The sequence below is a fragment of the Gossypium arboreum genome, chromosome 4 (genome assembly GCF_025698485.1).
Source record: "Gossypium arboreum isolate Shixiya-1 chromosome 4, ASM2569848v2, whole genome shotgun sequence".
NCBI lineage: Eukaryota > Viridiplantae > Streptophyta > Magnoliopsida > Malvales > Malvaceae > Gossypium > Gossypium arboreum.
This window is the reverse complement of record NC_069073.1, coordinates 119,282,632-119,296,808: the sequence shown is the minus strand read 5'-3', so window position 1 is coordinate 119,296,808 and position 14,177 is coordinate 119,282,632. Positions and strand designations below refer to the sequence as shown.

The 14,177-nt window shown below is 30.0% G+C and overlaps 2 protein-coding genes across 3 annotated transcripts; one reads left to right on the top strand and one right to left on the bottom strand.

Annotated features, from left to right (window-relative positions):
• Positions 1-3,003: 3,003 nt before the first annotated feature.
• LOC108460401 (probable polyamine transporter At1g31830) lies at positions 3,004-5,216 on the top strand. Its single transcript, XM_017759886.2, has 2 exons — positions 3,004-3,575; positions 3,673-5,216. Exons 1-2 carry the CDS (start codon positions 3,573-3,575, stop codon positions 5,125-5,127), a joined length of 1,458 nt encoding a protein of 485 aa, XP_017615375.1. The 5' UTR covers positions 3,004-3,572; the 3' UTR covers positions 5,128-5,216.
• LOC108460402 (probable protein phosphatase 2C 46) lies at positions 5,181-8,211 on the bottom strand. 2 transcript variants are annotated; one of them, XM_017759887.2, is made up of 5 exons: positions 7,795-8,211; positions 6,965-7,404; positions 6,496-6,863; positions 5,745-5,981; positions 5,181-5,655 (listed from the first exon to the last, which is right to left on the bottom strand). In XM_017759887.2, the coding sequence occupies exons 2-5, from the start codon at positions 7,281-7,283 to the stop codon at positions 5,389-5,391; spliced, it is 1,191 nt and encodes a 396-aa protein (XP_017615376.1). In that variant the 5' UTR covers positions 7,284-7,404; positions 7,795-8,211; the 3' UTR covers positions 5,181-5,388. The 2 variants fall into 2 exon arrangements, with proteins under 2 accessions (XP_017615376.1, XP_052882542.1); XM_053026582.1 differs by lacking the exon at positions 7,795-8,211 and adding an exon at positions 7,593-7,719.
• Between the last annotated feature and the right edge of the window lie 5,966 nt (positions 8,212-14,177).

The following is a 14,177-nucleotide window of genomic DNA, read 5'->3' as shown; positions in this document are numbered from 1 at the left end:
TGTTATATAAAAATATAAAAGACAAAAACCACCTTCAAAAAATATAATTTATTTTGTAAAATTATGATTTTTAGTCATTTCCTCAAAATTAAAAAGACACTCATAGTGTAATTGAAATAAAATTATATAATAAATATATTTATTAAAAGATTTTTTTGAATGATAAATATTTTTAAGAAATTAAAATAGTAAAATTAAATGTTTAAAATTCACTATGGGATAAGTTCAAATTTTACACTTATTTTAATTGAGTTTTTACTGATTTTATATAAAAATACAACAACACTTTAAACTATTCCCAAGCAAAATTTTTAAGGGTGATACTATCTCATTTGAAATATAATAAAAAATTAATATATATATATATATCATAGATTTTCGTACTCTTCACAGATTTAGAATTTAGTTTCTATATTTTTTTTATTTTTAAGAATTTATTCTTTTACTTTTTCTATCTTAAAATTCAAGTCCAATAGTTAATACTCATTTCATAACAATGTAACTAAAAAAAGACGTCGTAATGAACCTAAATTTAATAAAATAACTTTAAAAAAGTTAACAATTGAGCTTAAATTTTGAAATATAAAAAGTAGAGAAACTAAATTCTTATAAATAAAAATAAAAAAAATTCTAAATTTATGAAGATTACGGAAACTTATGGTATATTTTAATCAAAATTAAAATATATACAAACAATATACCAATGTTTTGTCCTACCAAAATTTTCACCAATGATAAATCTGGATTCTTCTTATCAAACCCTGTATAATAAATAACTTTAGGAAATCTCTCAAAGAAATTATTTTTAAAATAGGTATTGATTTGAAACAAGTTTAGGGTTTTAAAAGTTTTTTAATTGATTAAATCTTATCTCGATTGGTATGAGTATTATTGCCAATGTAGGAGGACGTGAATTCAAGTGCATTATAGCGCATTATCCTCTTATTTATGAGTTGGGGAAGGATTATGGGTAATTCTAAGCATTATGTCAAAAAGAGTAGATATGATCAGAACCTATAACAAAATTATTCAAAAAATAAATAAATTCTAAACTTATTAACTAATATATTTTAAAAGTAAGCAAATTCAGCACTATTCCTTTCAAAAGAAGAAAGCCTAGATGATTTTTTTTTCCGAGTAAACTAAGATAAAAATGATAATTCAAGTGTCAAAGTGGGATAAGAAATATTTAAATACCAAAGTGGAAAAATATGTATAATTTAGAGATCAAATCGTGACCTAAACCCCAAATATAATGATAAAATACAATCACAATCAATACATTCAAATAGTTACAATCATAATCAAAATTACAATACGCGATCAGATTGATAAACAAAATATATCCAAATCTAAACAAAAATAAATCTAAATAAATACTCTTACATGATAAGACTCGAACTCAAACTTATAGGTAATTCAATCTTTGTCTAATTGATTTTTTTTTTTTTGAATTCTACTCAACAAAGCTTAAACATTCCAATGGAGGGAGTAGACTATTAGGGTCCACATTTATGTTTTATCAATTCATGGAAAAGGGGTTATCTTCAAAATTTGCTAGAAACATACTCCACTCCTTAGAAATGGATTTTCAAGGTGGGCATTGTTTAATACCAATATCAAAATTATATTTTAAAATGTTTTATTCTTCCTTATTCAAAGGAAGCAACCCATAAATATTGAAGTAAATTTGTCTCATATGTATAATTTCATGTTACTAGTTCTATTTGATCTGATCGATTGGTTTATTTTGGGTCGAGTTTGAATTTATGTTTTTTATTTTAAGTTAGTTTAATTTGACTCGTTTTATTGTTTAAAAATAGGATAAATTATCAAAATAGTTACTTTTATTTGTCTCAGGATATGTTTCAATCATTTGTGTTTGAAATGTTACGTTTTAGTTACTTACGTTATCGTGTTAATTCCCGTCAACGGTATAACGATAAGCTGACGTGATACGTTAAATCATCATTTCAAACGAAAATTTTAAGTTAAATTTTAAAATTGATCTCTATATTTTTTTCATTTTGAACAATTTAATTTTTTTTCTTTTATGTTCTTTTAATTTTTTTTTTAAATTTTTTTTCCATTCTCTAAGAAAATTTGAAGGTTTCAAGCTTGATTTGGTTAAAAATGGTGGAAAATGACTAAATGAAAGAAAATAAAAGTTTCCTTAATACATGTGTTATCTCATGTTAGTACTATTCCCGACTCTGGGGGGTTTTTGAGGATGCTACAATGTCACCCTCAATCGAGTAACCGGCTTGGTTAGAAAAATTATCGAAATACCCTTCAATAATTAAAATAAGTTATATCATTTGAGAGTGTTTTAGTCTTATCATTTTAATAAAAATATACATATAATGGGGTTTAAACCCGCATTAATTGGATTATTAAACTGTAAAATTTACCACTCAACCAAAGTTTCATTAAACCTGCATTAATTCAGATTGATCCCATCTAAAACTAATATTTTTTAAATTATACCAGTGGTCGAACCAATGAGCTCGTCTATTTGTCGGCCTGATTAAAAATTTTATTAAAATTTCAAAAATAAAAATTCAGTTCAACATGTTCAATCGATTGGTTCAGTTAGTTTTTTGTCTGGTTCAACCTATTCGCATCAATTCCCTAATCAAAAGATTTAAAGGCCCTCTCTAGACCAATACCTCAATTGATTCTCAACCTATCAGGTTTGACCGGCCAATTTAATTCGATTCAAGCAACATTACATAAAATCAACTAGACCTGTCTATAGATCGAGTAACCCACTAGGCCCAATAGGCTTGACCCTTCTTGGGTCGGACTTGGATAAGTATTTTTGCATCTCAAGCCAAGTCGAGCCAAAATTCAATATAAACAATAAAAAATATTTAAAAATTAAATTTAATTATAAAACTATATAAAATATTAACTAAAATTATATTTTTATTATTTTATTATTTTTTTAACAATAAAATTGACGTTTTAAGAATCAAATCAAGGAAAATTATTTTTGAAATCGATCTAACTCGACCCATCGGTTCTGAAAAAACCCAATTTCTTTAAGAAAAAATTTATAAACCGTTATTCAAAACTTAAAATCTCAATTCTAAATCCATGAATGTAAACCCAAAGAAAATTGGTTTATTTCGTTTCTTAATCTTCATTAGCAAATCCCATCTTTTCGGAAATGGCAAATTAAACAGTGATTTGCTCATTTTAAGGGGAAATCCATAATCAAAACCACCATGCAAAAAATTCTATCACAGAAGAATGTTCTCTAAACAAATATTATATAGATTTTTTATTTAAACATCAGCAGAAAAACTGTCGGATCAGATCAGATCCGATCCTTCAAAACCCAGACTCCCTTTTATCGAGATCTGATTAACCCAGTTCTTATTTCTCGTACGGATCGATAAAGACACGATCAAAGAGACGAAGACACGTTACAAGCTTTGTCATTCTTGTCACGTTTTCTCTTGTGCCGACACGTCCTCTTGTTGCTTTGCCTTAATCTCTTATCAATTATCATTTCCCCAGAAAGAAAAAAACATTGCAATGCAATTGAAGCCTCTTCTTCTTCGTACATGGTTAGTTTCATTGTTTTTACGCTTTGGGTTCTTTTTTAATTTCATAAAGGTACCCTTTTTTTTTTTTGTTTTAGATTTGAATGTTTTGATTTTTCAGAAACAGAGAAGCTTGTTGTCATCAAAACGAACCCTGGCTGAAATGGTGGATCCAAGCAGCGGCGAGGCTGCCGCTGCCGACTATGTCGAATTGGGTGAACGACCATCTTCCCCAAAGTCAGAAAAATATCAAAAGGTTTCCGTCATACCCCTTGTTTTCTTAATCTTTTATGAAGTCTCCGGTGGACCTTTTGGTGTTGAAGACAGTGTTAAAGCAGCTGGTCCTCTCTTAGCCCTTCTTGGATTCTTATTAGTTCCATTCGTATGGAGTGTCCCGGAGGCGTTGATCACGGCGGAGTTAGGCACAATGTTCCCTGAGAACGGCGGCTACGTCGTATGGGTCTCATCAGCTTTGGGACCTTATTGGGGTTTCCAACAAGGATGGATGAAATGGTTAAGTGGTGTCATTGATAATGCTTTATATCCAGTTTTATTCCTTGATTACCTCAAATCGGCGATCCCCGCCTTGGAAAATGGTCTGCCGAGGACGGTAGCGGTGTTGGTTTTAACGGTGGTGCTCACTTATATGAGCTATAGAGGGTTAACTATTGTAGGATGGGTAGCTATATTTCTTGGGGTATTTTCACTTTTACCCTTCATTTTCATGGGGTTTATAGCTATTCCTCGATTGAACCCTGCAACTTGGTTCATTATGGACCTTGATAAGATAGATTGGACTTTATATTTAAATACCCTCTTTTGGAACTTGAATTATTGGGACTCCATTAGTACGCTTACAGGTGAAGTTGAAAACCCAAGTAAAACCCTTCCTAAAGGTCTTTTTTATGCTCTATTGTTAGTTGTTTTCGGGTACTTTTTCCCGCTTTTGGTCGGTACCGGCGCGGTTCCACTCAACCGCGAGCTTTGGACCGACGGGTATTTCTCCAACATCGCTAAAATGCTTGGAGGTGTTTGGTTGTTAACATGGGTTCAAGCGGCGGCTGCTTTATCCAACATGGGAATGTTCCTCGCCGAGATGAGTAGTGACTCGTTCCAGCTCGAGGGAATGGCATCTAGGGGGATGCTTCCTGAACTTTTTGCTAAAAGGTCCCGTTACGGAACCCCTTTGGTCGGGATTTTATTCTCGGCATCCGGTGTCATACTCTTGTCTTGGTTGAGCTTCCAAGAGATTATAGCAGCGGAGAACTTTTTGTATTGTTTCGGGATGATCATGGAGTTCATAGCGTTCGTGAAGCTAAGAATAGATCGTCCTGCAGAATCGAGACCGTACAAGATCCCAGTCGGGACAGCTGGGGCGATTTTAATGTGTATCCCACCAACATTGTTGATCCTCGTGGTTTTAGCCATTGCATCTTTTAAAGTCATGGTGGTTAGCATGGTGGCAGTGATGATAGGACTTGCTCTTGAGCCATGTTTAAGGTATTCGGAGAGAAAAAGATGGCTCAAATTCACCATGAACCCTGATCTTTATGATCTTTGTTCTCCTTACCAGTAATGTAATAAAAAAAAACATCATGTTATGTTTTTCTTTTATGTTTCATCAAGCTGTTTTAGTTAAATATAATAGAGATTATTACATATAAATACGTATCCGATACAAATATATTCGTAAAAAAAGAAAAAAAGCCATTAAAAGCTCAAGCACCAGATAGTTGTACTTACAATTTCGATACCTAATTGCAGAAGTGTTAAAAAAGAACATGTTTCACTACAAGATATACATAGTTTGCAGTTAAATTCCAGGCTCTCGGTTTTGTTATCCAGTAGTTTCCGTCGGTGTAGTACAAGGAGCTAATGTATTAGAAGGGAAGTTAATTCCGCCCCCTCTAACCGATATGTTTGGACCCTTCACGGAGCTAGCCTTGCTGATGAGGTTCGAGTCAAGGAACAGCACGATTACTGTGATGTCATCGTGGAAATGCCGACGTACGCCACGGTCTATCTTCTTCAGGTCGGAATATCGCATTTCTCTCTTTTTTGCTGCTTCTTGTAGAGCTGTTTTTACGAGCCTCCTTGCACTTCCCTGCATGAAAAAAGTCCGAAAACGGAACTTAAATTGCATATGCAACGCTTTTTATATGTGAATGCACGTGATTTAAGGCTTAAACTTACGGTTCGTGAATGCTTTTGAACTATGTCAACGGCTTCTTGATTGGTTAAGTGCTCCCAGAGCCCATCGGATGCAAAGATCACGAATTTATCGTGTGGTAGCAACCTGTGCACTGATATAGACGGGTCTGCACTCAATATTGGCTTTTTAAAAGGTTCGCGGAGTCGAAACCTGGGATATAATGGCTCCCTGTTGAACTCGGCCTTCTTCAAATATACATCGCCAATGGATCGGGAAATCTGTAATGGTCAACAATTCTTTCGATTAAACATAGCAAGGAAATTCTACACAGCAGATGATCATATGGCAGCAGCAACAGTTTACGATATTTATAAAGATCCCATATTTAGCTTCTCGAAAGATTTGACCAAACATCGGAAACCTCGTCATCACTTAATTGAGTTCAAAGGTGTCCTGTTGGATTTTGTAATAAGCCAAGATATAGATTCCTAATCTGAAGTCCGGAAACATAGGAAGTACAAATATCAATCATCGAAACAAGGGGTGGCTCCGACCATCTTTCAAAGCCACTATGACCATGCGAGTCAAAAGACAGCAATAAAACCGAGCGCGTTAGGGTATTCATGCACAAAGCTTATTAGCGCCTTCGGAATTTAGTCATATAATCATATTTCCGGTCCAAAATTCTAAAGACCCGGTTTATTTTCTTTAACAGCATGCTTTTATATAGTGCTCAACTAGGACAAGAACTGGTTCGAGCTCTGAAAGTTTTTTGCATAGTGACAAATTTACCTGTATGAGACCTTTTACACGCCATACATTGTGCTTCAAAACAACAATTTGCGAGTCATCCGGGTGCAACAACTGCAGCTCCTGCCTTACAGATTCTATGCAAGCGTTATGCTCGGCTGACAACTGAATGGCTAGATACTCTTCGGTTTCCTTTATGGCTCTCCCCAAAACAGCACGTGAATCACCAAGGTTGGCGACATAAAGGTTCGTGCCACAGACAACACCGACCAGGCAACATGATCCAACAGCCGCGAGTTGTGGTGTCATAGGCCATTGTCTAGCAACGAGAGACGAAAAACCCTCTTCTGTTGCTTGATATGCTTTTCGTATTACATCAACCGACATTGACTGTTGCTCATAAGTGAACCCTGAAACATAACAAATATATCAGAATAACAAACATCTAACAAGCTAACCAAACTAATTCCTTTCGCCTACTTTCCTAATTAGTAAGTACAAGGCGTCTTACGCTTGAGATGTTGAAAGAGATGATCGTTGACGTAGCGTGAAGTCTCCGGTCCCCCATGACCGTCATATACGCCAACGAAAGTGCCATAGGGACCTGACTCGTGTGTACTCAAACAACCGGACTCGAGCTGGCTTTGATCTTCAAGTAAATTGTTGGCTTGAACCACCGCCATCGAGAACTCACCGTTAACATGCTGTCCTGTGTCTTTGTACCACAATAGCCCATCTTGATGGCCTCCGGTATCTGCATTTTTGTGAATGAATCGATCTGATCTCGGCCGAAAACAGGCCTTCAATAAGTTCATCAACCTTGATAACATCCCTCATCTCATCCAAAAAACCCTCCAAACCATCTCATTTAAACAATCACTGAATACAACCAAGCCGAGACAAACCCCAACCCACTCCTCCTATTTGCTTTCTCAACACAATAGTGGATCACTACAAGAACATCAAAGAGGTCAAAACAACACTGAAATGTAAAATACAGTTACCAGCATCAATTCAAAAAGGAAAATATTCAGTTGAATATAACTATATATATATATATAAGCAATAACTAGCAGATCAATCAATGATGTATAAGAAGCCAACATTGAGCTTAAAAATGAAAAAAGTCATAACTTTACCAGCTCCATAAGCTGAAAAAATCAACAAAAGACAAAGGGTTTTTTTTTTAAAAGGAATTGGTCAAAGCTCACTTTTTTTTTGGTCAGCCATTAGAATATCCAGAAGGTCTCATGTTTCACATTGAGAGACTTTAAACAAAACCCAGTTCTATATAATCCCTTTTTACACACATTAATGAACATAAAATACAAAAAAGCTTACCTTTTTGTTAGACTATTTTGCAAAGAAGGATCTGGAACCATCATCTCAAATTAGAATTTGTAGATCTATAGATCAATCAAAACAAAGGGTATAAAAGAAGAAGGAAAAAGAAGTTTGGGATTTTGGTTTTTGATTTGGTAAATGAAATGGATGTGTTTTTGTTTATGTTAAAGATTATGGTTTGGGGACTCAACAACTTATAAAAACCCTTCCTTTTGTCACTTTGTTTTGCTCTTCTTCTTTTTTTTTTTTTTTTGCTATCTGTTTTTCTCTTTGTTTTTCTCCCTCTAATTCTTCAGCAGACAATGACTCATGGAAGACCAACAATGGAGAGCTTGAAGCCAGCTAAGCAAAGGTCCAGTTTTGGGCTCCACATTCCTCCCCTATATTAATAAGGGGAGGGAGAAAGGACAAAATAAATAGACAAAAGAAAAGATAGAGAGAAGCTTCTTAAGGGTAAAATTACTATGGAGGCTCTGCACATTAAGTCAAATTATATTTTGGTCCCTTATTAAAAAAATTTAATCTTTGTGCTTAAGATAGAGGTGTGCAAATTTTGAGGAAAACTGAATTAATTTGGTTAACTGACGAAATTCAACCAATCGGTCGGTTAACTGAATTAATTCTGTAGGGGTCAGTTAATAATTTTTTGGAAGTTCGGTTAACTATTAATTCGGTTCGAAATCGGTCGATTAACTGAATTTAATAAATAATATTATAATATATAAGTATTCGGTCGGTTCGGTTAATTTTTTGTAAATATAAATTAATCTGTCGTTTAAGTCGACTAATTTTTTATATGTTTTATACTTGTTTTAACTAAAAATAAAAAATATACATATAAATTTTGGTTAATTCGGTTAACCGATCGAATTAACTGAAAAAGTTCAGTTCGATTAATTTTTTTTGAAAAAATATCGGTTCGGTTAAAGATTAAGGGTTTAAAAGGGTCGATTAATTCTGTTGATGGTAGTTCGGGTCGATTAACCGATTGAACATCCCTAGCATCAGATCAAAGAGAAAATTAGTTCTTTATGTTAAAATTTTTATTCATTTATACTGTTAAAAATTAGCGTAGTTAACAAAATAACCAGACAATTACATGTGGCATGTCACATGTACCTTATGCTAGCGTACAAGGGCCAATTTTTAAAAGTGAAAATGGATGAATTTTTTAATAAAAGGACCAGTTTGCTCTTTGATTTATCATATAGGGACTAATTTCTTAATTTTTTAGTAGAGAGGGCAAAATATAATCCAAGCTCCTAATACAATGGCCTCCATGGTACTTTCACACTTAGAGGGGAAAAATCACTTTATGGTGTAATTGACAAAGTTATTATTTAGGCATAAGGACTTATTTGGCAATTTAACTTTATAAAAAAAAATTCATTTTAGCTCTTCATTTAGTTTTTTTTTTTAGCTCTTAAATTTACTTTATTTATCAAATCACTCAAAATAGATAAAAAAGTTAATGTTTATTAACTTTGCTTATACCAATAGGTTGTCATGTGGATACCACATCGGTAATTAATTATTTTTAAAATTTAAAATTAAAAAATTAAAAAGTATTTAAAGTATTAAGAAACTATAAAAAATATCTTAAAATATTTTTTATACTTTAATTTTTTAAATTAATTAATTGCTAATGTATGCATACATGGACTGCAACGTGGATGATATATCAATAAAGTTAACAAGCAATAATTTTTTCATTTTGAGGTAATTTGACAAACAATGCAAGATCAATGACTAAAAGAGACGAAAAATTAAATGGAATGCTAAAATGATTTTCTTTTGTAAAGTTTGAGAGCCAAATAAATCATTATACCTATTTTTAATAGGTTGATTACACATAAAGTTACTAAACTATTAGTAAGTTTACGTTTTAATCACTCAAATTCAAAAAATTATAAAATGGTCATTAAACTGTTTGAAATTTTTCATTCAAGTTGTTGAACAATTTTAAAGTTTTCATTTAAGTCAATGAGTGGTTAAGTTTTTTTTAACTCCGGCCAGTAAGCTCTAAGCGATGATTTAACAATCGATACGATGGATTAGTACCCATCAACAAGTAGAACATACTTTAGATCCAAGTTGATGTGATGGCTAGTTTCAAATATTGGAGAAGACAGATATTTCGATTTGGTTCACAAATCGTCACATTCAAAATTGTTTTATGAAAATAATATTAAATGGTAAAATATTAGAGTTTGATTTAAAAATAAATATTAAATTTTGCTTACATTTACTTTGTCTTAAAGTTCTACTCCAAGGCAAGTAATTTGAGAATATTGATGTCTATTATTTTAGGGGAAACTAGGTGATCAGTAATTTTATGTTTTAGTTATTAAAATTTAAAAAATTACAAAATAGTTATTGAATTATTCGAAAGTTTTCATTTAAATTATTAGATTTGTTAAAATCATTGATATATGGTCATTTCCGTTCGCTCCACGTATACCAATTGAAAGCTCTTCTTCCCTTTTCTCTTTTACAAGTCAATTTTTTTTTCATGAAATAGGTTTGAATGTCACATATCAATGAATCAAAATCCAATAGTTTTCTTCTTTGATCTTTGACATTGACTGTCAAATCGACTTAGATCTAAGGTATGTTCTTCTACTCGGCGATGGGTATTGATTGGTTTAAAATCTACTTTGTTACTTTTTCATCCATTAATATCCAGTACAGTAATAATCATCATTCAAATGTATAGGACTCATCTATTAAAAGAATATGCATTGGATATTAATAGATGTAAAAGTAATGGAGTGGAGCCAAACTCATACTGATCTATCGTATTGATCATCAAATTTTGGCTTGAAACTCGCCAGTCAAACTTTAAAAAAAAACTTAACAGTTCAATGACTTAAATAAAAACTTTTGAATAGTTTAATAACTTAAATGAAAACTTTCGAATAATTCAATAACCATTTTGTAACTTTTTTAAGTTAAGTGACCAAAAGATAAATTTATTAACAGTTTAGTTTACCCAGAAACAAGAATGGTTATACGTGGCAGCAAACTGGTTTGCCACGACCCTTATATTATTAGAGATGATTTTTTGTTTTGGTCCACCATTTTGTTACACGTGTTAGTTTATGGTAAGTGTTACGAAATCATTGTGCCTTTGGTGGTGGTGGTTATTACTGTTACAGAGGGAGTGTGTTTTTTTTTATTATAAATTATAGGTCCGTTTGTTTACATGTAAAAGGTTTTATGGAAAATATTTTTTGCATTTTTTTGTTTTTGTTTCACAGTAAATAGTTTGGTTAACGGAAAATGGCTTACAGGTCAACGGAAAATAAGCCTTTTTTTCCTGTAAAATGACTTACCCTCTTGAAAAGCGTAAGTAATTTTCCAGAAAGGAGCTCATCTATAGATAATTTTATTTATTTTTTGAAAATTAACTTAAATCAAGCTTAATATTATTATATTGATAATAAATTTTATTTTTATTTTTATTTTTAAAAATATTTAAAATATTATATTTTTCAACATTATTAAACATACATATTTAATTATTTATATTAGTCCTATAATAAATTATTAATATAATAAATATAATTTATTATTTTAATAAATTATTTAATATTTTAATTTTATTTTAATAATAAATTTTAAAAATAATAATTTTAAATAATATTATTCACATATTATTGAAAATTTAATATTAATATTTTAATAATAAATATTTATTAAAATTATAAATATATTAATAATAAATGTTTTGTAGTATAAAAGTTAAAATATGTCATAAGTCTATGTACACTTTACAGATTTATAATTTAGTCTTTGTACTTTTATTTTCAAGAATTTAGTCCTTTTGCTTTTCAAATTTGAAAATCAAGTCCAATAGTTGACATCGTTAATTTTTTTGTCAATTTTGTTGATGTCACATTTTAAATAAAAATACTCACTTAATAGTCATGTAATTAAAAATTACTTTGTAATTAATCTGAATTTAACATAATATTTTTAATATACGCAAAAACAATGTAAAATATAAAATTATAGATAAAAATAAATTCAATTAAACAATGAAAAAAATCTCAAATTTATGTTTGTTTAATTGAAAACAATATTTATGAAATATTTTAAGAAATCTACCAAACAATAGAAAATATTTTACAGATCCATCTAAACACCGAAATATTAACTTTTCCAAAAAGTAAATTATTTTCCGAAATTATTTTCGAAAGTCATTTCAGTGAAACAAACGGAGCCTATATTAGTATTCACTTAATTATGAAAAATTATAAAATAATATTCAATTATTTAATTTTATTTTTTTATCATTCAATTGGTCATCTAATTATTTTGGATTTTTAGGTGTTTTTATTTTTACGTTAATCAATTGATGATAAAAAGATAAAATTAAATAATTAAATGATCATTTTATAATTTTTCAAAGTTAGATGATCAAAAAAACTGTAGTTTAGTAACTTCTATTATAATTTACCCTTTTTGGATAAATATTATTTTTTAAGGAGTTTTAAATTACCCATAAAAAATGCATTTTGATAAATTAAAATTAGAATCAATTAAAATTAATATGCAGTTAGACAGAGTCTATACATCAAGTGCAAAGCTAAAAATTTGTATCACAGGGTCGATGTCCAAAAGATTAAAATTAAAGTCTAAATTTATAAAAGGGACTGTAAAGAGAAATTATCCCATTTTAACTAATCTCAAAATAATTTAAAAATATACCCATAATATTTACGCATAATAATACTCAAATTTAAATGATAACTATTATCTTATTGGCTAATACTATTGGTTTGTGCTAAAATGTTAAAATTGAACTAATAAGCGGTTAGGTGTAATAATAAGACACATTGCACTTCTAAAATGATTGTATGAAACTGTAATTTTATGTCATTCTTATCCATTTCCAGTAAGAGAATTACAATTTGATACAATCATTTCTCTATTATTAAAAGAGATAGTCACAAACTTTGAACAGTAAATAATATAAAAAAAATAGAATTGAAAAAATATCACGTATATCAAATCATATATATTTTGATGTCAAATCTAAAATTATTAAGCAACGTGGAGCAAAGGGAAAAATTATGATAATGATGTTCAAAGTTTGAATTTTGAGGGCACCATTCTATCATTTAAATGGCATTAATGATGAACATATTGATTACCAAATATACAAATGAATAACCCAAATTAGACTGTTTGAATTGGATAATAGTTTCCTTAAAAATAAAATTGGGATAATATTTTAAATATAATTAAACAAAATGGTTATATTGCAATTTTTACCCTCTTAAAAATTAGTAATTTAATTTAACTTTTTTAGCATAAAATGTTTAGGTTTGGCATCCCCAACAATTTATATTTTTCTTGCCCTAATAAAAATTTCCGGTTATTAGTTCAATCATTTTGATTATGATTATTCGGATGTATATTATTACGTATAATTTCAAAATTAATTTTGTATTAATATGATTTATGTTTGAAATAAATTTTAAAATGAATGAAAATTGTAATTATTTACTTTTATTATCTTTAACATATACAAAATCTAAATTTAAAATTAAATAAACCAACAAATATTCAGATGTAAATGCATAAAGATTAAGATGAACTTTTCAAGGGTGGATTTTAATGCCAGGTAGCAATTCCAAGTACAATTGGCATTAAAGTAATGGTTTAGACGGGCTCTTTAATTGGAAAGTTAGGGTGAATCTATCCTAATTTACCAATATCTGTTACAGAACATATTCTTACTTTATTATTATTATTATTATTATTATTATTATTATTATTACAAGGTAACTCTTTAATCACTAAAACAATCATATTCTTTTTAGAATTAAATCCTAATATTCTATGTATTAATATTTGATTCATTAGAATTAAATTTGTTAATTGGTGGGGCTAGCGGTCCAGGTCTGTTTGAAATTTGAGAGGGTTTGAAAAAAAAAATAGGCTGCTTTAAAATATGAGTCGGATTCGGCTTGAATATTCAAGGCACGATTTGTTTTAAAGTTTGTATTATGTTATTTTTATATATTATGTAATTTAGAACATATTAAAAAATAAACCTATATTAAATATATAATACTACTCTAATGTAAACATTAAAATAATGTTAAGATGACTATATAAAAATTTCAATAAATAAAAATATATAAAATTATTAAGTATTAAAAAATATAATATAAATATATATATTTAAAATTTAAAAATAATATGGGCATAACTAAAATGGGCTTGAGTCAGTCTTTTGCAAATATGAGCAGGTTTCGGGAAAAAATTTAAACCCATATTTCGGGTCAGGTCGGGTCGGGCTTGGGCAAGTATAAAGTATGTTAATATCATGCTTATACCCGGCTTGACCCGGCCTATGAACACCTCTA

Bases quoted from the DNA above. Each gene is read 5' to 3' on its own strand.
- LOC108460402 (XM_017759887.2), bottom strand. From the start codon at position 7,283: ATGTTATCAAGGTTGATGAACTTATTGAAGGCCTGTTTTCGGCCGAGA. The intron at 6,864-6,964 runs GTAAGACGCCTT...GTTATGTTTCAG, and splicing joins TCTCTTTCAACATCTCAAGC to GGTTCACTTATGAGCAACAG. The intron at 5,656-5,744 runs GTAAGTTTAAGC...TTTTTCATGCAG, and splicing joins TTCAAAAGCATTCACGAACC to GGAAGTGCAAGGAGGCTCGT.